This window comes from Heterodontus francisci, chromosome 12, assembly GCF_036365525.1.
Source record: "Heterodontus francisci isolate sHetFra1 chromosome 12, sHetFra1.hap1, whole genome shotgun sequence".
In the NCBI taxonomy this organism is placed as follows: Eukaryota; Metazoa; Chordata; class Chondrichthyes; order Heterodontiformes; family Heterodontidae; genus Heterodontus; species Heterodontus francisci.
The window spans coordinates 68,150,138-68,177,740 of NC_090382.1; the positions used below are offsets into that span (position 1 = coordinate 68,150,138).

At 40.9% G+C, this 27,603-nt stretch overlaps 1 protein-coding gene across 8 annotated transcripts in view; it reads left to right on the plus strand.

Annotated features, from left to right (window-relative positions):
* The window catches only part of ankhd1 (ankyrin repeat and KH domain containing 1), a 226,674-nt gene that overhangs the window by 76,091 nt on the left and 122,980 nt on the right, over positions 1 to 27,603 (plus strand). For all 8 annotated transcript variants that reach the window (XM_068043555.1, XM_068043558.1, XM_068043560.1 and 5 more), the window contains exons 3-13: positions 13,842 to 13,998; positions 16,275 to 16,422; positions 17,059 to 17,206; positions 17,297 to 17,530; positions 18,615 to 18,709; positions 19,246 to 19,483; positions 21,524 to 21,715; positions 22,820 to 22,929; positions 23,253 to 23,340; positions 24,840 to 24,967; positions 25,096 to 25,239. In XM_068043555.1, coding sequence (XP_067899656.1) covers positions 13,842 to 13,998; positions 16,275 to 16,422; positions 17,059 to 17,206; positions 17,297 to 17,530; positions 18,615 to 18,709; positions 19,246 to 19,483; positions 21,524 to 21,715; positions 22,820 to 22,929; positions 23,253 to 23,340; positions 24,840 to 24,967; positions 25,096 to 25,239 — 1,682 coding nt within the window. The remainder of the gene's footprint in view (positions 1 to 13,841; positions 13,999 to 16,274; positions 16,423 to 17,058; positions 17,207 to 17,296; positions 17,531 to 18,614; positions 18,710 to 19,245; positions 19,484 to 21,523; positions 21,716 to 22,819; positions 22,930 to 23,252; positions 23,341 to 24,839; positions 24,968 to 25,095; positions 25,240 to 27,603) is intronic.

Sequence of the window (27,603 nt, forward strand, 5' to 3'; positions counted from 1 at the left end):
TCCGTGTCAGTGCGCCATTTTCCCACACTCTCTTGGCCAGTCTGAACATAGCAGTGGAAGCCTTACCCATGCGCTTGTTGATTTCTGCATCTAGAGACAGGTTACTGGTGATAGTTGAGCCTAGGTAGGTGAACTCTTGAACCACTTCCAGAGCGTGGTCGCCAATATTGATGGATGGAGCATTTCTGACATCCTGCCCCATGATGTTCGTTTTCTTGAGGCTGATGGTTAGGCCAAATTCATTGCAGGCAGACGCAAACCTGTCGATGAGACTCTGCAGGCATTCTTCAGTGTGAGATGTTAAAGCAGCATCGTCAGCAAAGAGGAGTTCTCTGATGAGGACTTTCCGTACTTTGGACTTCGCTCTTAGACGGGCAAGGTTGAACAACCTGCCCCCTGATCTTGTGTGGAGGAAAATTCCTTCTTCAGAGGATTTGAACGCATGTGAAAGCAGCAGGGAGAAGAAAATCCCAAAAAGTGTGGGTGCGAGAACACAGCCCTGTTTCACACCACTCAGGATAGGAAAGGGCTCTGATGAGGAGCCACCATGTTGAATTGTGCCTTTCATATTGTCATGGAATGAGGTGATGATACTTAGTAGCTTTGGTGGACATCCGATCTTTTCTAGTAGTCTGAAGAGACCACGTCTGCTGACGAGGTCAAAGGCTTTGGTGAGATCAATGAAAGCAATGTAGAGGGGCATCTGTTGTTCACGGCATTTCTCCTGAATCTGACGAAGGGAGAACAGCATGTCAATAGTCGATCTCTCTGCACGAAAGCCACACTGTGCCTCAGGGTAGACGCGCTCGGCCAGCTTCTGGAGCCTGTTCAGAGCGACTCGAGCAAAGACTTTCCCCACTATGCTGAGCAGGGAGATTCCACGGTAGTTGTTGCAGTCACCGCGGTCACCTTTGTTTTTATAGAGGGTGATGATGTTGGCATCGCGCATGTCCTGAGGTACTGCTCCCTCGTCCCAGCACAGGCATAGCAGTTCATGTAGTGCTGAGAGTATAGCAGGCTTGGCACTCTTGATTATTTCAGGGGTAATGCTGTCCTTCCCAGGGGCTTTTCCGCTGGCTAGGGAATCAATGGCAACACTGAGTTCCGATTTGGTTGGCTGTATGTCCAGTTCATCCATGACTGGTAGAGGCTGGGCTGCATTGAGGGCAGTCTCAGTGACAGCATTCTCCCTGGAGTACAGTTCTAGGTAGTGCTCAACCCAGCGGTCCATCTGTTTGCGTTGGTCAGTGATTATGTCCCCCGATTTAGATTTGAGGGGGGTGATCTTCTTGATGGTTGGCCCAAGAGCTCTTTTCATGCCATCATACGTTCCTCTGATGTTTCCGGTGTCTGAGGCCAGCTGAATATGGCTGCATAGGTGTTGCCAGTAGTCGTTTGCGCAACGCCTAGCTGTTCTTTGTGCAGTACTTCTGGCTGCTTTAAGTGCTGCGGATGTTAAATCGCTGGGGGCTTTCTTGTAGTTCAAAAGTGCAATGCGCTTAGCGGCTATGACAGGTTCCAGCTCTTCATTATGAGATTGAAACCAGTCTGCATTTCTCTTCGCACTTTTGCCGTAGGTGGTCAAAGCTGACTCATAGATGGCGTCTCTGATGTGGGCCCACTTGGTCTCAGCATCCCCTGTGGGAGTGTTTTGAAGGGCTGTTACAAGTGAATTTAGAAATTTTTGTAACAGCTGTGGGTGAGAAATTCTGCTCGTGTTGATGCGCGGGTGGCCCTTCTGCTTGGAATGATGCAACTTCTTTGGTCTGAGTCTAACCTTGCTGCACACCAGGGAGTGGTCGGTGTCGCAGTCCGCACTGTGGAAGCTGCGTGTGATTTGAACACTGTTTAAGGCGGCTCGCCTTGTGACAATGAGGTCTAGCTGGTGCCAACGACGTGATCTTGGGTGCCTCCATGAAACCTGGTGACAGGGTTTAGTGTGAAAGAACGAGTTGGTGATGCAGAGGTTATGATAGGTACACAACTCAAGCAGTCTCTGCCCGTTCTCATTCATCCTTCCAACGCCATAGCGCCCAAGGCAGGAGGGCCATGAGTCATGGTCGGCCCCAACCCTGGCATTAAAGTCCCCCAGCAGGAATAGGTGTTCGGTGTTGGGGATGCTGCTAATGATGTTATGGAGTTGTTCATAGAACTGGTCTTTAGCTTCAGGTGGGGAACAGAGTGTTGGAGCATAGATGCTGAGTAGGTGTACTGGACCAGAGGTGGTGAGCAGTCGGATGGACAGTATGCGTTCCGAGCCATTTGAGGGAGGCTCTATCATGCTGAGCAAGGAGTTTCTGATGGCGAAGCCCACTCCATGCTGTCTTGGTTCTTCAGGATCCCTGCCCTGCCAGAAGAAGGTGTAGTCTTGCTCTGCTAGAGAGCCACTCGCGGGGAGGCGAGTCTCCTGAAGTGCTGCAATGTCCACATTGAGTCTACTGAGCTCGTTGTTAATGATGGCGGTCTTCCGAGAATCGTTGATTTGTGTAAGGTCTTCCGACAGGCCAGGACACATAGTTCTGACGTTCCAGCTTGCAAAGCGAAGGGCTGGTACCTTCTTTCCTTTTTTCATGTTGTTTGGTGCGGTGTATCAGTCCACCTTTCGGGCAATGACCCTGAGCTCCAAGCACCCATTGAAGCAGGCAGACTGTGGCGGGACAGAACCTTATTGACCGGGGGCTGCCCGGTTTGAGGCGGGCGGTAGCTGTCCAGTGAGGTGCAATGACCTCTCCCACCGACAAAGGCAACCCGTGGCGCCCAGTTTCTACGCCAATTTATCTGGACTTATAACCCGTAACTGCTGCCTTCCGTGTTGTTTCAGTCGCTGTGAGACAACTATGGAGTGACCTCTCCATGGCGCATGCCTGGGCAAATTTATGGAGGTTGAGAGTTGCCCAGTCGTCAAAACCCCCCTCTCGGCCTTTCTGGTGGGGTCCAAAGGAGTGCAGGACACGACGTTTGGCACCAGTATGGCTGCAGGAACTGCCGGAAACATGCCAAAGGTGACACATGACCGCCTACGGGGTTCCGCTCCGGATTTTCTGTTAGGGTTTACTCCCTTAGCCTTGGTCTCTCCCGAGACGCCCACAAGGCAGTGGGGTTGTTGGGGCCCCTACACAGGTGTAGGATGGTGCCGGTGGGAGGAGGGGATGCAAGGGGGAGGGGTGGTGGGGGGGGGTGCAGGGGAAGGGGGTGCGGGGTGAAGATGGTGCGGGGGGGAGCGGGCTGGGACGGGGTTGTGAGGGGGTGAGCTGAGAGGGTGGAGCAGGGAAGGGGACGGGGGTGGGGGGGGGGGTGGAAGGGGGGTAAAGGGGGGGTGGAATCTGGTGCAGGTAATAAGCCATTTCCTCAGTGCCCACCATCGACGTCCGGAAAGCTCATCTACGTCCTTCGGGAGGTGAAGCATCATTTGGCAGACTTAGAGGTGATTACATTTGCTAAGGGTTTTTTTTTGCAGTGGTTTAAATAAAGGCATGCAGCATTGCCGACAGTGCGCTGCAGATGCTCTCCGAGCCATCTCCCGCGGGCGCTTTGAAGTTGAAATTCAATGCTCTTTAAAAAGCCTAATTTTATTTTAGGGTAACTGTATTGTTCAGACTTGCATCCGGGAGGGTTAAATTTCACATCTTGTCTTCCTTCAGCTGTTCTCTCAATTTTTGCTAGCTGCTGAAATGAAGCCACTGAGGCTAAGAGCAGCAGATATTGTCAGACATTGGCTGAAGGCTTGGATATGAAACCAAATGCTCTGCATCTGGGGTTAAGTGCCAATAAGGATTGTGTTTGAAATGCAAGCAGTTGTCATGAGTTCTAAGAATTTGATGTCAAAGGGAGGTGGTTAGATTCAGTTGTCTGGGAGATGCTCATTGCTATGCACTTCTCTGGTGCGAATGTACCTTGCCACTTAGCCCAAGCCTGAACGTCATCCAGGCTGTGCTGCATGAGTGCTTCATTTTCTGAGGAGTTGCAGATGGAACTGGACATTGTGCAATCAGCAGCAAACATCCCCACTTCTGACTTTATAGAGTAAAGGTCACTGATGAAGCAGCTGAAGATGATTTGGCCTTGGGCACTGCCCTGAAGAACTCTTGCAGCGATGTCCTCGAGACGAAATGATTAACCTCCAGTGCCCACAATGACCTTTGCTCAGTATGACTCCAGCCTGTCGAGAGTTTTGCCCTAATTCTCATTGACTTCAATTTTAGAATGGCTCCGTGATGCCACACTCAGCCAAATACAGCCTTGATGTTGAGGGTGATTTGTCTCACCTCACCTCCAAAATTCATCTCTTTTGTCCATGTTTTGACCAAGACTTTGGTGATGTCTAGAGCAGAGTGGTCCTGGCGGCTCAAACTGAGCAGCGATGAGTAGGTTATTGGTAAGTGCCACTTGTTAGCACTGTCAGTGACTCCTTCCATCATGTTGCTGCTGAGTTAGAGTAGACTGGGGCAGTAATTGGTCAGATTGAATTTATCCTTTTTGTGCACAGGATGTAACTGGGAAATTTTCCCCTGAGTGGTAGATGGCAGTGCAACTGGAAAGCTTGACCAGAGGCATGGCTAGTTCCGGAGCACAAGTCTGCAGCATTACAGCTGGGATGTTGTCGGGACTTGTAGCTTTGCATCCAGTGCATTCAGCCATTTTTCAATATCATGTGGACTGAATTGAATTGGCTGAAGACTAGTTTCTCTGGTGCCAGGGACCTTGGAAGGAGGTTGAGATGGATCATCCACTCAGCACTTCTGGATGAAGGTGATTGTAAATGCTTCAGCCTTGTGTTTTGTTCTCCAGTGCTGCGCTCTGCCATCATTGAGGATGGGGATGTTTGTGGAGCTTCTAGCTCACAATCACAGAATTGTTACAGTGCAGAAGGGGGCCATTTGGTCCATCATTTCTGCAACCATTTACCATATCTTGCTGTTTTCTGTCCTTAAGCCAATTTCTAATCCAGTTGAACCCTGACCCTCCTCTTCCATGAGCCTCAACTTTGTTAACCAGCCTTTTATGTGGCACTTTGTCAAACGCTTTCTTGAAATCCACGTAGACAACATTCATTGTTTTACCTTGATCAACCTTGTCTGTTACTTCATCAAAAAATTCAATCAGTCAAGCACGATCTGCGTTTTACAAATCCATGCTGGTTCTCTTGAATTAGCTCAAACCTCTCCAAGTGCCTTTTGATTCCCCGCTCAACTTATCCACTCTAAACAAAGCCAGCCTTTCCATTACACCACTGGCTCACCACTACCTTCTCTAGGGCAATTAGAAATGGGCAACTAATGCTGGCCTTGCCAGTGATGTTCACATCCCATTTAAAAAAAAAATCCTGCCCATCAATTTTCACTCCATTCATTACCTCTACCATCTTCACTTCTGTTACTTTTATTAGCATCCTCTTCCTGATTTAGCACAGAGACAAAGTACGGCGGCGCAGTGGTTAGCACCGTAGTCTCACCGCTCCAGCGACCCGGGTTCAGTTCTGGGTACTGCCTGTGGAGTTTGCAAGTTCTCCCTGTGACTGTGTGGGTTTCCGCCAGGTGCTCCAGTTTCATCCCACAGCCAAAGACTTGCAGGTTGATGGGTAAATTGGCCATTGTAAATTGCCCCTAGTGTAGGTCGGTGGTAGGAGAATGGTGGGGATGTGGTAGGGAATATGGGATTAATGTAGAATTAGTATAAATGGGTGGTTGTTGGTTGGCACAGACTCGGTGGGCCGAAGGGCCTGTTTCAGTGCTGTATCTCTCTATGACTCTATCTATAACTACTCATTAAGTATTCTAGCATTTCCCTTTGCCTCTAAGGATATAACATCTTTTTTGTCCCTGATAGGCTTCACCCTGCCTCTTGCTACCCATTTACTATTTACATGCCAGTAGATGATTTTAGGATTCCTTTTTATGTTAACTGCCTTTCTGTTCTCTTATTCGCTCTTTACCAGTTTTATTTTTCTCCCCTTTCCCCCTCAAATTACTGTATTAGGCCTGGTTCTCGCTTGAAGAATTCACCCAGCATGCATCATACACCCTCTTTTTTTTCTTGTTTCATTATATTCTTTCCTTTGTCATCCAAGGTGTCCTCTTTTCATTCGCTCTTTTTGAAATGTACCTCGTCTGTACTGGAAACATCTCCTTAAAGACCACCCATTGTTCTGTTACTGTTTTTCCTGTCAGTCTTTGGTTCCATTTTACCCTGGCTAGATCCCTTCTTTTCCTTTGAAGTTAGCCTTCTTCCAATTTAGAAGTTTTACTTTAGACTATTCCTTGCTCTTCTCCATTACCAATCTAAACTTATGATACGATGATTACTCTTATCCAGATGTTCACCCACAGACAGTTGGTCCACTTGCCCACTGCATTTCCCAGCACCAGATTCAGCAGTGCCTCTTCCTAGTTGGACCTCCTGAACACAATTCAGAAATTCCTCCTCCTCTCCCTTCACTCTAACATGATTGCAATTGTTATTTCGGTAATGAAAGTCCCCTAATATCACCATTCTATAGTTCTACGTGATTTCCCTGCAGATTTGCTTCACTCCCTCCCTCTCTAACTCCCTCCCTATTTGGAGACCTCTCAATCATCAGTGAAGTGATGGAAGGTGTCATCGACAGTGCCATCAAGCAGCACTTACCTATCAATAACCTCATCAGTGACGCTAAGTTTGGGTTCCGCCAGGGCCACTCAGCTCCTGACCTCATTACAGCCTTGGTTCAAACATGGACAAAAGAGCTGAACTTGAGAGGTGAGGTGAGAGTGACCGCCTTCGACATAAAGGCAGCATTTGACTGACATATGACATCAAGATGCCCTAGAAAAACTGGAGTCAATGGGAATTGGGGAAAACTCTCTGCTGGTTGGAGTCCTACCTAGTGCAAAGGAAGATGGTTGTGGTTGTTGGAGGTCAATCATTTGAGCTCCAGGACATCACTGCAGGAGATCCTCAGGGTAGTGTCCCAGGCCTAACCACCTTCAGCTGCTTCATCAATGACCTTCCTTCAATCATAAGGTTAGAAGTGGGGATGTTCGCTGATGATTGCACAATATTCAGCACCATTCGCGACTTCTCAGATACTGAAGCAGTCCATGTAGAAATGCAGCAAGACCTGGACAATATCCAGGCTTAGGCTAATGCGTGGCGCAAATGTTACTCGCCACTTAAGTGCCAGGCAATGACCATCTCCAACATGCAAGAATCTAACCATCTCCCCATGATATTCAATGGCATTACCATCGCTGAATTGCTCACTATCAACATCCTAGGGGCTACCATTGACCAGAAACCGAACTGGAGTAGCCATATAAATACCGTGGCTACAAGAGCAGGTCAGAGGCTAGGAATCCTGAGGCGAGTAACACACCACCTGACTCCCCAAAGCCTGTCCACAATCTACAAGGCACAAGTCAGGAGTGTGATGGAATACTCTCCAACAACACTCAAGAAGCTCGACACCATCCAGGACAAAGCCTGCTTGATTGGCACCCCATCCACAAACATTCACTCCCTCTACCACCGATGCACAGTGGCAGCAATGTGTGCCATCTACAAGATGCAACGCACCAAGGCTCCTTCGACAGCACCTTCCAAACCCGCGACCTCTACCAACTAGAAGGACAAGGGCAGCAAATACATGGTAACACCACCATCTGCAAGTTCCCCTCCAAGTCTCACGCAATCCTGACTTGGAACTATATCACCGTTCCTTCACTGTTGCTGGGTCAAAATCCTGGAGCTCCCTCCAGCACTGTGGATGTACCTACCTCACATGGACTGCAGCAGTTCAAGAAGACAGCTCACCACCACCTTCTCGAGGGCAATTAGGGATGAGTAATAAATGCTGGCCTAGCCAGCGATGCCCACATCCCATGAAAGAATAAAGAAAAAATACCCCCAGTAGTGTGATCATGCCCTTTTTTTGTTTCTCAACTGTAACCAAATGGGTTCTGTCTTTGCCTTCTCAAGGGCATCCTCCTTTTTTCCCAACACTACAATGTGTTCCCCCATCAGTACTGCCACCTCTCCTTTTTTTCTCTCTATCTTGTCTGAACACTTTGTATCCCTGAATATTAAGTGCTCAGTTCTCACCATTTTTGAACCATTTTTCCAATGTTGCCACTACATCATATTCCCACACCGCTGTTGTACTTGTTGCTCCCTAACCTTAGTCACCACACCTTGTGTGTTTAACATACATGCATTCTAAACCTGTCTTTGAATTCCTCATAGTCCTCCATAGTCTGTTCCTATCTCCAGTACTACCCAACACTCCTTTATGCATCTTATTCCTTTTTTTCTATTTCTATATGCGGATGCCCATTCCCCTGCCAATTATTTTAAACACTCCTGAACTACACTCGTGAAACCTCCTCACGAGCACATAGGTCTCAGTCCTGTTGAGGTGCAACCCCAACCACTTTAAATAGGTGCCTCCTGTCCCGGAACAAGTCCCAATGTCCAAGAATCTGAAGCCCTCCCTCCTGGATCATGCCTTAAGCCATGGATTCAATCTTCCTATCTTATTTTTACACTCACTAGTGCACTGGGACTAATCCAGAGATTACTACCTTTGAGGTCCTACTTTTTAAACTTCCTACCTAGCTTCTTCAAAACGTCTGACAATAGGACCTCAATGTCTGCCCTCTGTCATTGGTTCTGATACGTACCACAGCTTCTGGCTCACTCCCTTCTCCCTGCAAAATATTCTGCACCCTCTCTGTGATGTCCTTTATCTGGCACCAGCGAGGCAGCACGTCATGCGGTACTCACAATGACGGTTACAAAATGTTTGTCTCTCTCTCTAACTATGGAATCTCTGTAATGACTGCATTTCTACACTCTTTGCAGCTCCCTCCTGTGCACTCTTTCCCATTTGTAGTGCCATGGTCTAGAGTGCACTCCTTCAAGGTGCCGTCACTTCCAGCAGTCTCCAATGCTGAGCGTGGCTGAGAGTGGCACACGCCCCGAAGACTCCTGCGCTTCCTTCCTCTTCTTTCGCTTCTGGATGGCCACCCACCTACTATCTTGAACTCTCGCTGCCTTTGGGGTGACCACCTCCTGGAACATACGATCCAGCAAACTCTCATCCTTCCTAATGCTCCGTAGTGACTCCAGCAGAAATCCTGACCTCGAGCATCTAGTTAGTACCTTGTTTAAACTATTCATTTTAATTGATGCTTCTGTACCTGCTTTGTGGTAATACCCTTCTTCACGTAGTTATATTTACCGGATTGAAATTTTTTAGTTCCCTGGCTCCTAGTTTAAATGCCCTAATTTAGAGTGAGAAAAAGAGAACTTTTCACAAACCAATCACTTATCTGCTTTCCTGTGGCATCACATTTGATTTTTCCCCCCCCCCCCGCCCCCTTATCAAACCAACTTGTGCTGACTCCCCGTCACCATTTTTAACTGTGGGTCTCTGGCAGCGCTCTCTTCTCTGTTACTGCTTTTAACTGTGGGCGTCCAGCACTGCACAGTCTCAGGCTCGAGCTCTCTGGCTCCTGCCTACTCCCTGCTGCCAGTGGAATTTTTGGGCCAGCTATTATTTTGGCATGATTGCATGAAAATATTTTTAATTGACGAGTTTGTTAAATCAGTATTGTGCGTGTATTGCCAAACTATTGAAGGTATTCGTGAAGTAATAACATTGGCTAGTGAAAATAGGCTTTCAGTGATCAAAAATGTATGTGTTTTTGATCACTGAAAGCCAACTTCCAGTATTTGTGTATGTATATTATAGTTTTATGTATATGTGTATATTTTCCCTTTTGAAAATTCGTATTGCAACTTCCATCACCTTTCCAGACAATGGATTCCAGATCATAACTGGCTGTTTTTAAAAAAAAAAAAAAATTAATCTCAATTTCCTCCCTGGCTTTTTTGCCAATTATTTGAGATCTGTGTCCTCTTCTAGTTGCCAACTCTCATGGAAAGTTTCTCCTTATTTCCTCTATCAATATTCTTTATAAATTTGAAAATCTTTATTAAATCTCCCCTTGCCTTATGTCACATGAAGCTGAATTAACGAACACAGTTCCAACAATTTGTTGCAGTTCAGATTACCTTTCAATTGTATAATATGATTCACCAACCTTGTGTGATCAGATTTTTTTTTAACTATGACAGTTACCTAGATGTGCAGAACATTTTCAAAAGCAAGATACTGCGAATGTTAGAAATTTGAAATAAAAACAGAAAATGTTAGAAATAACTCAGCGGGTCTGGCAGCATCCGTGGAGAGAGAAACAGAGTTAACGTTTCAGGTTGATGACCTTTCATCAGAACTCAGCATTTATTCTTTCTAAATAAATATATTCAAAATAGTAACATCTATTTATTTTAGTTTAAGATGATCATTTTGTAGTGGCTTGATTTATGTTGCGAAGGGTTTTAAGTTAAACTCATGAGCAGTTACAGTGCCAGAGACATTTCCCGTTAACTGCTTCTATTATTGGATGAATGCTTGTGATAGTGAAGCAGTAGTTTAGATGTTTCCCATTAATTTTAGGATCTGAATTCAAACTTAGCCTTGGATGATATAATAGTCTTATATTTGGCATAAAATTAAGATGGACAGTTTCAATCCACTGGTCTGGGCCCACAGCACCAAAACTGACACTAAAACAGCATTTTTGCTTAATGGCTGCAAGATAACTAGTGTAGGAATTGAAAAGGAATGCTTTTCTGCAAATGGGCAAGGGGGTGTTGACAGAGTAGAGAACTTTAGTCTGGATTTTGCAGTCAGCGGTGAGGATGGGGGTTCACTTATAGCTTATAGAGGTGATCTCATTGAAACTTAAATTCTTACAGGGCGTGACAGGTTGGATGTAGATAGGATGTTTCCACTGCCTAGTGAGTCTAGAACCAGGGGACATAATCTCAGAATAAGGGGTAGGCCATTTACGACTGAGATGAGGAGGAATTTCTTCACTTGGAGGGTGGTGAATGTTTAGAATTCTTTACCCGAGAGGGCTGTGGAAGCTCAATCACTGAGCATCTTCAAGACAGAAATTGGTAGATTCCTGGAGACAAATGGCATCAAGGGATATGGAGATAGCGTGGGAAAGTGGCCTTGAGGTAGGTGATCTAATTGAATGGTGGAATAGGCTCAATGGGCTGAATGGCCTACTCCTGTTCCTATGTTCCTACCTGTCCATGGATCTCTCGGCTTTTGAGTGGCACTTTGCAGTATTTAGAGATCCTTTTCAGCGCTCTAAAGGGGATCTGTGGCATGTGTGAGCAAGCCAAGCAATGTGTCTCTTCAACTAATAAGACTGAAGAATCTTTGAGACAGTATAAATTAGAATATTTAATTCAATGTAAAATCATGTACAGCAAGTGAAATAGGGAAAGATAGATGTGTTAGAGATGACTCAAGTTTTTTCAAAAAATTGATTTTTAAATAATTTCCAGCAATTAAATTCTGAAGGAATGAGATGCCACATTTGTCAAAGTAATTATTGTCTCTCTCTTTAAATTTAAGACTTATCTCACCGTTAAAGTCACTTGCACATGAATACGCTGGGTGTAACTTTTTCTGGTGTGTTTAGAAACATAGAAAATAGGAGAAGGAGTAGGCCATTCGGCCCTTTTGAGCCTGCTGCGCAATTCATTATGATCATGGCTGATCATCCAACTCAGTAGCCTGTTCCCACTTTCGCCCCATACCCTTTGATCTCTTTAGACCCAAGAGCTATATCTAATTCCTTCTTGAAAACATAGTGTTTTGGCCTCAACTGCTTTCTGTGGTAGCGAATTCCACAGGCTCACCACTGTCTGGGTGAAGAAATTTCTCCTCATCTCAGTCCTGAAAGGTTTACCCCGTATCCTTAGACTATGACCCCTGGTTCTGGACTCTCCCACCATCGGGAACATCCTTCCTGCATCTACCCTGTCACGTCCTATTAGAATTTTATAGGTTTCTATGAGCTTCCCCCTTTACTCTTCTGAACTCCAGCGAATATAATCCTAACTGACTCAATCTCTCCTCATACATCAGTCCCGCCATCCCAGGGATCAGTCTGGTAAACCTTCGCTGCACTCCCTCTATAGCAAGAACATCCTTCCTCAGATATGGAGACCAAAACTGCACGCAATATTCCAGGTGTGGCCTCACCAAGGCCCTGTATAATTGCAGCAAGACATCCCCGCTCCTGTACTCGAATCCTCTCGCTATGAAGGCCAACATACCATTTGCCTTTTTTATCGCCTGTTGCACTTGCATGCTTATCTTCAGTGACTGGTGTATGAGAACACCAAGGTCTGGCTGCATATTCTCCTCTCTGTTTATAGCCATTTAGTAGATAACTAGTGGGAAAGTATTGCAAATTGTCGCCCTTCCCGTGTTTGAATGCTAGGTCACTCGCTGAAGTTGCAGTTTTTGAAGGAATAGGGTAAATCTGTCAGCAACTTCAGTGTTTCCGCATTTAACCACACATATGCAGGTAGCCGGCATTTGCTGTCTGATATTCCATAATAGTAAATACTGATAGCGTCATCTTTATTCCTGTTGCAAAGTCCGGGCTAATATATTTTATATTGGAGTTATTGCATTGTCTATTTCAGCCAGGCAGTATCTTGTTTATACTCCTTGCTGGCAGGCAGGTAGAATTTAAAAAGTACACTGGAGGTCCCATGGACCTACCCTCAGCATATTCCAAATGAAGTTTTAATGCCCTTCAGGAGCTATACGCTGAGATATCATACTAAAGCTGTTTGTAATGTTTCTCATGGTGTTTCAGCATTTTTCGAGTCAGGTCAAAAGCTAGCTCTACAGTGTAGTGTTGTTGTGAAGTGAAAATCACTTTGCATTGACATTAAAGTTGCAATAATAATGTATCCTCTCCTCTGTGTCTCCTCATACTTTCTCTGTCCTGAAAGTGCTCAATGTTGACACTTCGTGCCTGAAGTGGAAGGTGGTCTGTCCCCAGTGCTAATATCTCTTGCTTTGAGTGCAACATTTATATTAAAAAAGCAACTGTTTTAATTTTGCTCTGTTGTGTTAGTAGGCTGTATTGGATGTAATGGTGGAAGTAACTTCAGAAGGTTAAGGAATAGTGAGGTTCTGCATATTGTATTATTTGAGTGAAATGAAATTATTTGATAGTCTCTAAAAATACATTTTTGAACGCTAAAAGCTAGTAACTATGGTCTTTACTTAGTCTTCCTCTGTCATATGAAATAAAGCTGACTACTTCATCAGGCTTCCAAACATTTTCAAAGTGGTTTATTTAATACCACTGAACATTGTTTTGAATTTATTCCTGGGGCTCCCATTGAATAAATGATCAATGTGATGCGTGTGTCTTGGAATTTTAATTTCAAGTTGCATAATAATTCATGTTACAGCACACTAATGGAACTTTTCAGTTTGGCTATGTTGTCATTTAAAACTTGTACGCTTTTCATATTTGTTTGAAAGGGATGGGAAGGAGCAGGATAATATTGGGACTCGAGTTTTTTCTACCGGAGATGATTTAATTTCTCATTTTTAATCATAAGTTGACTATCCTATGCTTTACATTTTGAATTTGAGAGGTGAGAGAAAATTGCGAATTTGACTTTTTTGAAGTTTAGCATATTAGTAATTGGTCAAGGCGGTAAAGGAAGCTTGCTTCTAAAGAAGCAACCAACAAAATGTAACTTTCAATCCCTTAATCAGAAATGTCAAGTTATTTTGTTTGTATCTTTTTTCTTAAGTTGCATGTTTAATATGAAACTTGGTATGAAGCTTTTTTTTGTAGACTAACATTATTTGTGCATGAACTGCATTTAATGTATGGCTGTTGTGTTTGTGTTTTTGCATTTTCGCCTGCAACACTCCTACTAACTGATGTGATGAACCAAAACAAAAGGAATTGGTAAATTATCCACTGCTGATGGTAAAGCGTTCGCAGATCCTGAGGTACTCCGAAGACTGACTTCTTCTGTTAGTTGTGCGTTGGATGAAGCTGCTGCTGCCTTGACCCGAATGAGAGCAGAGAATACTTTAAATGCAGGACAAGCAGACAAGTATGTGTTTCTTTTTATTTACATATTTTGTGCGGGACAAGTGAAATTGGAAAGGATGATTATTCAACAAAACAATGAGTAGGATACAACACTACAAATTTATAAAACTGTATTAAGTTTTATGGCATTTCTGGTTCTCTATTACTTTATGATAACTGATTAAATTCTGTTTTTACTACACAAGTTAACTGGATTTGTTCTGACATACAAATGATTTCACTTTTTTTCGTGAAAACCACCAATCAATGGTCTTCATGTGTAGCTTCCAGCTGTATTCTACTTTGTAGAGTAGCTGTTGCATGACTTAAAAGTTTAAACAACTAATCTGTGACAGTGCTTGATCGTTTAAATATGTGAATTTTAATGGATGTTTACATACAAACTATTTAAATTCACTCGTATTAACCCTTAGACTGGTCACAGATCCAGAAAAATTGTTGGTTGTCCTTAATCAATTAGCTAAGGTTTCAGCTCGGGCACAGTAATGCTGAAGTATACACTATTATACTGTAAATGCTCAAATGTCCAGGAGTTTTATTGCTGTAAAGTTAATCCTGTGCTGTGAAATTCAAAATTTTGTTAGTGTAAATTTAAATGTGTTCCCTGTTTAAATGTGTTAAAATTTAAATGTTAAATTTACTTTCTAACGTTTTCTCTGTTCTCTTCCATTCTCTGTCCAGTTTACTTTTAAAAGTAAAGTTTTACATTATGCATACTTAATCTATTCCAAAATTGTTCTCTTCGTTTAATAACTAACTTCCAAATGGCTTCTACATTTTTTCCAAGGCTAATGTTTTAGTAATTTATTTCATAGTATTAATCTGGATTCAAAACAGGAAGGGCTGCTTTCTGACCAGTATATTCATTGTTGAGTACATAGAACAATAAAGTGGCAACAGTGTGAGCATAGGCCCATCTTGACAATAGAGGTGTATGATTTCAAAGGACTTATAAAGTGAAAAAGGGGGCAGAGTGGTGGAGGTGCAGTGGATTTAACCTTGTGGCTGGTTGTTGGTGAGTAAATGCCCTTTTTTAAAAAAGGAAATTCATAAATTGACAGTACAGATACTTGCATCTCTCTAACAGCAAATTAGATTCTCAATTGACTGTATGGTATTGTCAGATTTTGTGGGATGAGTCAGAAAGCCACTTAATTTCTTCTCTCCCCATAACTCCTGACATCACTGAGGGCAGTGATTTATGCTTTTCGTAGGAAAATGGATAGAGTCATGGTATAGAAATCCAGAATAAAACAATTTGACTTATTCACTGTAAACCAAAAGCTATAATTGTAAATCTAGAATTCAGGTATAGAGCCACCACAAAACAAAAGTTCTGGAATCCCACATAATAAAAACAGATTTTTACTTAGTCACTGTATAACAATCACCCTGTTCATCACACAGACAATCTTCTATATGCACTGCATATTCGTCTAGGGCCAGGCAATGTTGCTTAGATTCAGGCACAAAAAAAGTAGTGCAGTCAGAGAACTTGTATTTGGCTGTTAATGTTCTCCACATAGTTGTATTCTGGAGTACTGCACATGAAGATTGGCAGGTGAACTGTCATGATGAATTAACCTGGTGCCCCAGAAATCCACAAAAGGAGGAGAGCTGAAACGTATGGGTTCTGAGAAATGGTTTCTTCACCTTGCAATGCCAGATAGAGCGAGCATCGGTTTATGGCACTCCATCAGTTCTCTTGTAAATTACTACCCATTGCTATCCATTGAAAATTAGTGTGAACCATTTGTCTTTGAAAAGGATGGGGCTGCTGTCTAAATTTAGTCAAGGCTGTAAGCTATTGTAGATCACTGTTCCATGGCTAATTTTAATGCGGCAATTTCCTTTTATTTCATCCCTTTGTACATCTGCCATTCTCTGCCTGATTTTGTTGTATTCTTTTTGCCAAATATTTACATTGGATATAATTTAAAAATTAATTAGTTTTAAACTGATAAGCCATCAATTTAAATATCCAATTGGTTAACTAAAAGCTATCTGCATTGTATGGCGCACATGCTCAAAACGAGTAGAAAATCCATGGCATTAGCAGCTATGATCAAAAGTGAATGGTGATACTTGTGTTTTAAAATCAAATGTGTTGTTTCAGGTTTTTAAGTCAAACTTGCTGGGTATATTTAAGTGCTGTGTTTTTTTTTTCTGGTTCAGCAACAACTAGAGTTCAGAAATAAATCGCTATGGTACATAACTATTTATTTCTATAAAATTTGACCTGTAGAAGTAAATTATTTTAATTTGTTTTGGGTTTAGCCGAAGCTTAGCAGAAGCATGCTCAGATGGAGACGTAAATGCCGTACGAAAACTGCTAGATGAAGGACGAAGTGTAAATGAGCATACAGAAGAGGGTGAAAGTCTCCTTTGCTTGGCATGCTCAGCTGGCTACTATGAACTTGCACAAGTATGTATTGAGAAACCCATTTGAACAGTATGAGGATAAGCTCAGACAAAACTGACTGAGTACTGCAGTAACATTGTGGTTCAGGTGTGGGAAGTATGGTGTAATGTGTAGGTGGGGAAGGAGTGGCCACAGTGAGCAGGAGGGATTAGCCTTTGGTGAACTGAGTTTTGTTAGGGCTTGAATGTCTGTGCACTCAACAAGAATGAAGATATGGTTGGGGATGACATAGAACAAATACTTTCTAGAGCATTAGAGGTTTAGGCAGTGGGGGGGTCAAACACTCTGCCATCAGAAGGGTTATGGGAAGGCTGTGTAAGAGCTGGAAACCTTTTCCCTCCGCTGATTAGCCAGATCAGATGTCAAGTTCTGTATAGAAAAAGATCAAACTTTTTTCTTGTGCATGGAGAGAATTCCATTGCTCCTTCAAAGGCTTGGGAACTATACTTGCAACCTATAGTATAAATCCAGATGTCCATGTACTAAATTTACTGGCTAGGGATATAATTTTACAAGTTTGCCATGTCCCCTGGGGGAAGCAAGTCAAGTGATCAGGAGCCATTGACTGTATCCAATTTGTGCTGTTGAATAGTAAATCTACCTTTTGAGCCCTGTTAAATTAACAACTTTATTATTCAGGTTTTGCTAGCTGTGCATGCTAATGTTGAAGATCGTGGCATTAAGGGAGACATAACACCATTGATGGCAGCTGCCAGTGGAGGCTATGTAGACATAGTAAAACTGCTATTAGCCCATGACGCTGATGTAAATGCTCAGTCTTCAACAGGTGAGTTGTGAAGATACTTTGCTATCTAATTTTGCTTTCTGTGTAAAGTGAGATGACACTTTAGACTTCGAATACTTGATTTTTTTTCAGGAAACACAGCACTCACTTATGCCTGTGCTGGAGGGTTTGTTGATGTTGTAAAAGTACTTTTGAAAGCAGGAGCCAATATTGAGGATCACAATGAAAATGGTCATACACCTCTAATGGAAGCAGCAAGTGCTGGCCATGTGGAAGTTGCTCGGGTGCTTTTAGAATATGGAGCTGGAATCAATACTCACTCAAATGAGTTCAAGGAAAGTGCGCTTACACTGGCATGTTACAAAGGTATGATGTTGATCTTTCATGAGCTGTATGTCGTGACAAAACATTCATTTTGAAATTTGAAAACCATATTGAATTTAGGTATTCATTTCTAAGTAGCTAAAATTAAGCAGATAAGTTAGTAGTGTGGTGTTTAAATGAATGAAGTTGTTGGCATTCCCAAGAGGATTTAGTTGAGATCTTTGGTCATAGCAAGGTTGTTGGAGATAGTAACCTAATAAGGTGGTCAGTAGGTACTCAGAGCAATTAGAATGCAGTTTATAACACACTTCATGATTTCAAATTTTATAAGTAAAAAGCAGCTCAAGTAGTTTCAAGTTAGGACCATTTTGAAGCATTGTAGTGCTGGTGAACCTATATTAGCTGTGTATTTAACGCTACAATATAAAAGCTTTCAAAATCAACCCTTCAAAACAGAGTTCTATTTTCTTTGAGCCATATTGGTGTATTCTGCAATTCTTATCTTCTTCTCCCTTCCTCAAAAAAGTTAAAGTAAAGCAAATTAAAATTAAGAAAACATTCAGATAAAAGCCTAATATCAGGGGCTTGATGTGGACATACTTCTACCACAGGCCAAAAACATTTTTTTAACTTGTAGCTCCTTCAAGACTTACCTCTCTTTAAAATTATGTTTTATGATCTGACAGATGAACAGCGCATCATACTTCCTTTTATTTGTTTTAAGAACATAAATAGGAGCAAGAATAAGCCTTACGGCTCATCAAACCTTCTCCGCAGTTGAATAAGATCATGGTTGATCTACCTCAACTCGACTTACCCGCCCGATTCCCGTATCTGTTGATTCCCTTAGAGTCCAAAGATCTATTGATCTCAGCCTTGAATATACTCAACGACCTGAGCATCCACAGCTCTCTGGGCTGGAGAATTCCAAGAATTAAACAACACATGACTTCATATTGAAATTATGTGGAAAAATTGCAGACCTCCATTCAGTCTGAAAAGAAGAGAATTAAAGCGAATAAGTTCATACATAAAAGAAACTGATGTTTTAAATACATTTGCAAGGTGTTATGCATGTCGAATATAATTATATTAATTAATTCTAACTGACCTATATATCATATAGGGCATTTGGAAATGGTGCGGTTTCTTCTTGAAGCTGGTGCTGATCAGGAGCACAAAACCGATGAGATGCATACAGCTTTAATGGAAGCATGTATGGTAAGTGTTTTTGTGCATCTTCTTTCCCACTTCTCCCAAAATTGCTGTACCAATTCCTTTTATTTTTGGTCTCAACCTGTTACATTTTGTTTAATGCAATGAATGTGATAACTTTCTTGAACAAGGTAGGAGTCAGATTGTCAACTGTTTATCGACTGAGAAAAATATGCTAGCAAGTCTGTCTTAAAAGAATTCAAAACACTAGAATGAGGAATTTATACAATTTTCAAGACTATTTCCTTTACACAATAACTTATTTAAATTTTTGGTTGCATGTTCTTGAATATTTCTGCAGAAAGTTGAAGATTTTTGAGTTAAGCAGGAACTTTCTTGTATACAATAGGTTGTTTGGATTGTACAAAAGAATGCTGTGAATGTTTCACTGTTTTATTAACCTTTTATGCAAAGTAAATTGCTGTCTTTATTTGCTGTTAAGATTCAAAACTGGATTAACTTTTATTTCATGTTGCATATTAGAATGGAATGTGCTAAGTATTTAACATATAAAGATGCTGATAATTGTCTTTATTCAATAGGACGGCCACGTTGAAGTAGCTCGGCTCCTTTTGGACAGCGGCGCACAAGTAAACATGCCAGCTGATTCTTTTGAGTCTCCATTGACTCTTGCTGCTTGTGGTGGTCACGTGGAGCTAGCAGCTTTGCTCATAGAAAGGGGAGCAAACCTAGAAGAAGTAAATGACGAAGGATATACACCATTAATGGAAGCTTCACGAGAAGGTCATGAGGAAATGGTAGCATTGCTGCTTGCCCAGGGTATGAAATATCCCATGCATTTAACTTTACATAGAAGACTCATTGACAATGCATTGGAACTATCGACTATTTACTGAATATTCTGGATACAGCTATTTGGATTTAAATGATTGTTTCATTATATTGGTCTTGGATTTAGGAATTTTAAAAAGTTTTTTTGAGCCAAGTAGTTAAATTAGGCTTCTTGTGTCTTTTTTTTTTAGATACAATGGGACACAGAGAAACTAAGCATAATTCCCTGGTTAGCAAATATTCAGTTTCATATCATGGTTGATGGGTACTAATATAAAAGTTCTGATACCTTTCATTACTTTCAACTGCTAAAGTAACACAGTGAAGTATTTGGTATGTTCGTTTTTGGCAAACCAGTTTTTAAAGATTCATTTTGTTTGTTGGAACCTCCATTAAACAGCACTCTGTTATCTTCCCTTTTAGTTGTGTATTTTGCAGAACAAAGGCTTAGTGAAATACCTCTTTCTGCATTCCATTAATGCCATTTTCCTGTTGACATCAACCACTTGGCTCAGAAAAGACTGTATTCAACTTATCATACCTTGTCTTAATTCCCATGATGAGAGTATTGTATGCAAAACAAAAACAAATCTGTGTTTGAGTAACTAGCAATCTGGAATATCTTTGCAATTGCTATTAATATTGTTTTTATTGGCATTTGTATGAGTTACAGTAGGTCTAAAGTATTTCCAATCTTGAAATTTCTATGCCATCCATAATTGGTTATTTGCTCACTCTTGTGAAAACTTTCACAACAGTAGTTCCACTTCAGAATAGCTCATTGTAAACGTGAAGAGCTTGAGAAATTTGAGATGTGATAAAACGCTATGCAAAAAACAAGCCTTATGGTGACTGTGTTTAAAGTTGTATATAATTTACATATAATTTGTAGTTATGTCCCTCGTAATATCCCATTGCAGGTGGGTCCATTAATATTATCCTGAACTGAAAAACTCAATAGTTATTTAAGAAAGCAGTGGTCTGGTATTTCTTTGGTGCCCTTGTTTGAAATATTTACTGAAGATACCTTCACTTTGTATTCTAGTCATTTGTCTAGGCAGACCTTTGATCCCCAAGACCTGGACAGTGTCTTGTAACAATCATTTAAAAAAAAAAAATTGCCTATTACTGTATTTCAACTTTGTGATTTGTATCATGTGTTCTCAGGTAATCTTTCTGACTTTGGAAGGGTGGTAGAATAAACACTTGGCAAAACTGACTTTAGCTATCAGGTGCCAAATCTGTTAAACAATAAATAGATGTGAGCAGAAGCAGTGAGAAAATGTAGACTTGCAGTAGTTGCAGGTTTACCTGTTCTCCATCATTCTTCTGAAGATTGGAAATTAGAGTCAGCAATGCCTGCTGTGCTCAATTGCAAAATAAGCTGGCCACAAGGTCCTACATTGCAGTTTATGGCTGACAATCCATGAAGTGTCTCTTGTCTGTTTATCTCCGATACCTTCAGACAGATGACTCAATTCAAACACTATGAGCGGAGACTACTTTATTTTAAAAATAATGAAAAGCGAAAATTTCACCATGTGTCACTTGAAATTAAAAACTGCCAATCAAATCAAACATATCTTCAGACACAGCTCACTAATTGTTAATATTTGAATTGAACGGCTTTACTGTTTCCTCAGTACCTGGTATAGTGTGTGTTCTGGTTCCGTTGTGTATTAAAATAAGCTGAATTATTTTCTGTGAACGAGTGTGGTTTTTAAACTATATAGGTACTATTATGGAACAAAAGAAACACCTGACATAGCCCCATGTGTGGCATTATGAGAATACCACAGTATTGTGATAGACAAGGCAAAAATGTTTTGTATTTGTCTTGGCTTTGTTTTTCAGCTAACCTGTATGTAGGACGTGTGTAACTTTATGTATGAAATACAGAGAGTTCCATAATAAAGTCACCAAACAAAAGCAATGACAATACCAGTGATACATAACTAAAATCATTGGTGCTTAGTTGAGCAAACTCTTAATTAATTATAAATTGTTGCCTGAATTATTTTTTTTTAGGAGCCAATATAAATGCACAGACAGAAGAAACCCAAGAGACTGCACTGACTCTAGCTTGCTGTGGAGGCTTCTTGGAAGTTGCAGACTTTTTAATAAAGGCAGGAGCTGACATTGAATTGGGTTGCTCTACACCATTGATGGAGGCTGCTCAAGAAGGCCATCTTGAATTGGTCAAATATTTACTTGCAGCAGGTGTGTTCCTGATTTCATAATGGTTATTTGCCCAGTGCCTAATATCTCAAATGAGGTTTTACTATTTCACTTTGCAAACCAGAAGAATTGTGTAGCAGCTTAAGTGTAAAAGTACTGTCAAGTCAGTGCAGTATGCAGCTTTGTAATGCCAAATGCAGTATGGTGTGCATCCTTATCTCTGCATATAGTCATTTGTTAAGTCAAATTTCATTTTCAAAAATAGAAAATTCAATTCCGCTTTAATATGTGAGCAATCTCATAATATGCTATTCTCTAAATGGGTAAAAATTGGTTAATTAGTACTTTTTGTTCCTTCAGCTATGCTGCTAGCAGTCCACAAAGGAATAAAGTGCATCTTTAACCAGTTTTCTTATACCTGATTACTAATGTTGCAGAAAGAGTATAAATAGACTGTCATTTTTTGCTGCTTGATTTTTTTTCTCTCCTGATTTTTTTTTTAATGATGCTTATGTTGGCAATCTTCTTGGGCTTTTGGGTTTGTTCTCCTGTTGTCAAAAAATTAAGAGTTGGAATACATTTTAACTTTGCAGTTCTAGTTCAGTCTAAACGTACACATCAATATGGGCACTAATTTTGGTAATTGCAAGTGCTGAGATCACAAACAAACAAGAACTCCTTGCAGTAAATTAATTATCTTTTCATTACTTTGGAAGAAGCTCGATTGCATCAGTCACTTAAAAGTAAATGCATTTAACATATTGAAAGAATGCATTTTAGTTATTGTTGGTGCTCTCCAACTCTGAAAATTCTATTGGAGGGGTAATGGAGGAAGAACCATCAATTTCAAGTTGAAAGCCGAGTGTAGTATGTGAAGGTCTGTCGGATGTCGGATCTCACTAAGTACTCAAAGCCTTGCATCTGAGATAGGAATTGCATCCTGCATTTATAAATGTTTCACTTTAACTACTGCTTCATTAAATTATTTTATACATTATGATTTTCCATCAAAAACATGTTGCATTTCTAAATTGATAAATGTGTTTACTGGATAACCTTTCCAAACTTTTTTTGTACATCTAAATTACACTGAACATATCTTTGTATGTTATCTTCAAAATGTTAAAGAATTCTTGTTTTTGTTAGGAGCAAATGTTCATGCCACTACAGCTACAGGAGATACAGCCTTAACATATGCCTGTGAAAATGGGCATACTGATGTTGCTGATGTTCTTTTGCAAGCAGGAGCTGATCTGGTAAGAATCACCATAACCTGTAACAACATACTGCACCAATAGGCATATGCAAATGTGTTTTGCTTGACTACAGTTGAATATATAAATTTAAACCATCTTAGCTAATGTTCAGTAGTTCAATTTAAATGTACTTTATCTAAAAGATGCATCATTGCCAAGCTAAATTATAAGTTTAATATGAATTGCGTAGTATTGTGTTCGTAATTCTTTTTTAACAGGGTGGAATTTTGTATGTGCAGTTTCAAATGGGAAATAGTCTAAAATTAGACTTGTAGCTTTTGAGCCCTTTCATTAGATTCCAAAACCTTACTTCATTTTTTTAGGAGCATGAATCTGAAGGTGGGAGGACACCCTTGATGAAAGCTGCAAGAGCTGGCCATTTATGTACAGTACAGTTCCTCATCAGTAAAGGTGAGCCTTTATCTATGTCCTACAGAATGTCATGAAGTTTTGTTCTGCGTACAACTGTACAAGACTGAATTTCAAATTTTGAACTACTATTGTAAAAGAAATTAGTGGGTTGAATGAACGATCTTCCCCACTGGTGAGGAAAGTATAAGACAAGACATGCCAATTTTCTCTGGATGGCCTTTTTGGTTTTCAGATCACAAACTGAACAACACTGGAATAAACAAAATATTTTTGCAATAATATTACTCAAATTTTAGAAATAGGCTATTTGTGTAATAACCTGACTGGCACAATTAAAACTCATGTATTTAGCAACAAGCCCATCTATTTAGGTGTAGGTTGTTGTCTGCAGCACAGTATACTGACGAAGAATTGGTGATATGGGTCTGTGAATTAGAGATTTTGGATGAATTTTAAATCCAGAATACACTACTGTAAAGGGTACTTTGGAGCTGGAGGCAGTAAAATGCTGCAGGAGAGATGCTTGATGGAACATTTTCCTTTTTTGGAGTCCGCTTGATTGTGAAACCTAGGTAACTTTCTGAACAATTTTGAACTTTAAGATATATTCTTCTTGATCATATATTGGAATGATGCAGGAGATCTGAAAGGTGGAGCTGTCTGAAGATTGCAAAGCAAATGTGCTTCCACTCTCAGGTTCAAGGTTACCAGAACTGATCATGGCAATAAGTTCTGTATGTTTCTGTGAAGGATAAGAGGTAGAATTATTGTCCCAGAAGCTATTCTGAAATCCTCATTTGACTTCCCAAGAGATATGGGATCTTCGAGTGAAAAATACCAAATGAACACTTAAGATAATCCTGGCTTTAGGGAAACCTATAATTTAACTTTTAATAGTACTCAAAAAAAAAAAAAATGTTTTTTTCTGCATATTGCTGAAATAGTGAGTATTCAATCTTCAGAGTTCCTTTTGATTCTTGACTGAAACTCATTCGCTATTAATGTGTTGCAAGTACTTGTCCATCTTCCTGCCCTTGAGCACAGAATGATAAGCAGATTTTTGTAAAACATTTTTTCTTTTTTTAAAACGGGGAATGATATAAATCTGAGAAATTCAAGAAACCTTATGAGAATTGTGTTTGAGACAGATCCTGAAACACTTTATGGTTTCTAGTCACTAACGCTGCTAGGTTTGGCAAATAAATTCTATTTGGTCGATATCCTTGAAGCAGCTGTCCTAAAGTCAACCTGTTGAAACTGACTATACATTTGCCAAACATTATTCACCTGATATATCTCCAGTAGCTCCACTACACTCATAGGTACTGCTAAAGAGGGTATACAGATGTGATTTTGCCTTTCTTCATCCTGCTACCAGGAAAATATATATATTTTAAATTGAAAGTGGTTCCATAGAATATCTGTAGTATGAGAAGTTATTGCACTCCAACTGACTTGTGTTTATAGTAATATTAGAATTGATGCAAAACACTGTGCAGATTGCACACACAGTAACAGCTTGAACTTTGTCTTTTCAGGAGCAAACGTGAACAGGGCTACAGCTAACAATGATCATACAGTGGTGTCTTTAGCATGTGCTGGAGGGCACCTTGCTGTTGTTGAACTGCTTTTAGCGCATGGGGCAGATCCGACACATCGATTAAAGGTATTTAAAATCTGCTTTGTAAACTCCATTTTTTAAGACTGCAAACTGTACAGTCTGATATTGCAAATATCTTTGATAAAATTCCTCTAATGATAAAAGGAGAGTTGTCTTGTCTTTGTGTTTCTCAGGATGGCTCCACTATGCTCATAGAAGCTGCTAAAGGGGGACATACAAATGTGGTTTCGTACTTGCTAGACTACCCAAACAACATCCTACCTGTACCGGGACCAGATGTGGCTCAGCTCACACCACCTTCACATGACCAGTCTCAGGTGAGTTTACCAATTATTTTCAACTTCCTGCACCTCACTGTAAAATTTAAACAATTTTTATGTTCAGGCTGATGTTAAAGCTGACCATTTGCTTTTTAAACCAGTTGTGAACAGACCCCAAGAAAAATGCAAACTTGAAGCAAGAAAATTTAGTTGAACATTGTAATCTTGTGTGGTGCAGTTAAGCCGTTCCTAGCAAAGTTAATTTTTTTTGTTGATTATAGCTGTTTCTACATAAGCTTGCAGTTCATTTTAACTTGCTATATGTTCTAGACTACATTAACTTTAAACTGGCATCATTTACAAAACTAATGCCCACATGAATCAAAGTTGCACATGATTTGGGAAATCATAATTTGCAATAGTCATACGTGAAACAAGAGTAAAATTTGTATGTCATGTATGTTCTCATTTATCTTTTTAATATTGGCTACAGCTTGCATTACTTTTATTTTGGAAAGTTTGTAATTGTGACTTTGAAAGTTCTATCGGGGATATTGTTATAAAGTCTCCCTAATAAATGTAGTTTCCAATTAAGTTACAACCAGGATTAGACGAGCACTGTAGCAGAATTTGAATTTATTGCTCCATTCTTTACTTTTAATTGGAGCAAGATCTGGGTAGCAGAGGTGAAAAATTGCTTTGGTCTAATCTTGTAGATTAGAGATTTAGAGATACAGCACTGAAACACAGGCCCTTTGGCCCACCGAGTCTGTGCCAACCATTAACCACCCATTTATACTAATCCTACACTAATCCCATATTCCTACCACATCCTCACCTGTCCTTATATTCCCCTACCACCTACCTATACTAGGGGCAATTTATAATGGCCAATTTACCTATCAACCTGCAAGTCTTTTGGCTGTGGGAGGAAACCGGAGTACCCGGAGGAAACCCACGCAGACACAGGGAGAACTTGCAAACTCCACACGGGCAGTACCCAGAATTGAACCCGGGTCACTGGAGCTGTGAGGCTGCGGTGCTAACCACTGCGCCACTGTTCATCACTTTCCAATTATAAGGCAAAGAAATGAGCATACCAGGTTTTCTTAAATTTCACTTTTCTTCTTTAAACCTATTAAACTTGTAAGAACATAAGAAATAGGAGCAGGAGTAGGACATTTGGCCCCTCACACCTGCCCCACCATTCAATAAGATCATGGCTGATCTGCCCCAGACCTCGACTCCTTTCGTGCCAGCTCCTCATAACCCTCAACTTCCCAATATTTCAAATATCTATCTACGTCGTCTTTAAATGCTTTTAGTGATCTAGCCTCCACAACTCTCGGGTAGAGAATTTCAGACATTCTCTGAGAGAAGAAAATCCTTCGCATCTCAGTTTTAAATGAGTGACCCCTTATTCTGTAACTATGTTCCTGAGTTCAAGATACCCCCACTAGTGGAAACATCTTCTCGACATCTACCCTGTCGAGCCCCCTCAGAATCTTGTACGTTTCAATAACATCACCCCTCATTCTTCTAAACTCTAATGAATAAAGGCCTAACCTGTTTAGCTGTTCTTAAGTCAACCCCTTCATCCCAGGAATCAGTTCAGGAATCTGAACTGCCTCCAATGCCAGTATTTCCTTTCTTAAATACGGGGACCAAAACTGTACACAGTACTCCAGGTGTGGCTTTACCGACACCCTGTACAGTTGTAACAAGACTTCCCTATTTTTAAACTCCAACCCCTTAGCAATTAAGGCCAAAATTCCATTTGCCGCCTTAATTACTTTCTGCACCTGCATGCTAACTGTGTTTCAAGCACAAGAACACCCAGATCACAACTTTTTTGGAGTCTCTCTTTATTTAAATAATGTGCCTTTTGATTCTTCCAACCAAAGTGCATGACCTCACATTTTCCCACATTAAACTGCATCTGCCAAGTTTTTTCCCACTCACTCAACCTAGCTAATTTACTTAAATTTAAACTCTAATTTGGTTAATGCTTAGGGATACATGTCATGCCCTACTATGGCATGCACACGCGATACACACATGCTAACAGAAAAGAGCAGAAAGTAGAGAAGTTTGAGGCAGTCTCTGAAGAGGGTTTCTTGTTACTGCTGCTGTGTCCCCAGCTTGCCATAGAGTGTTTGTTTGTAGGTAGACTTGCTTTTTGTATTCTTAAGCCTTTTTCACTGTGGGAGACTTTTCTCTCTGGGGGTTCATATGTCTTCAGTGGTTTTCAGTTCTGTGAGAGAGATGTTTGCAGTCCAGGAGCAAACCGCTTGCTCAGTTTTAACCCTGTAGCCAGTTCAAATTCAAGAAACTCCCAACAGTCAGCCAGTTATGTGACTAAACTGCTCTGACCACGTCTGTTGGTGTACATAGAACATAGAACATAGAACATACAGCACA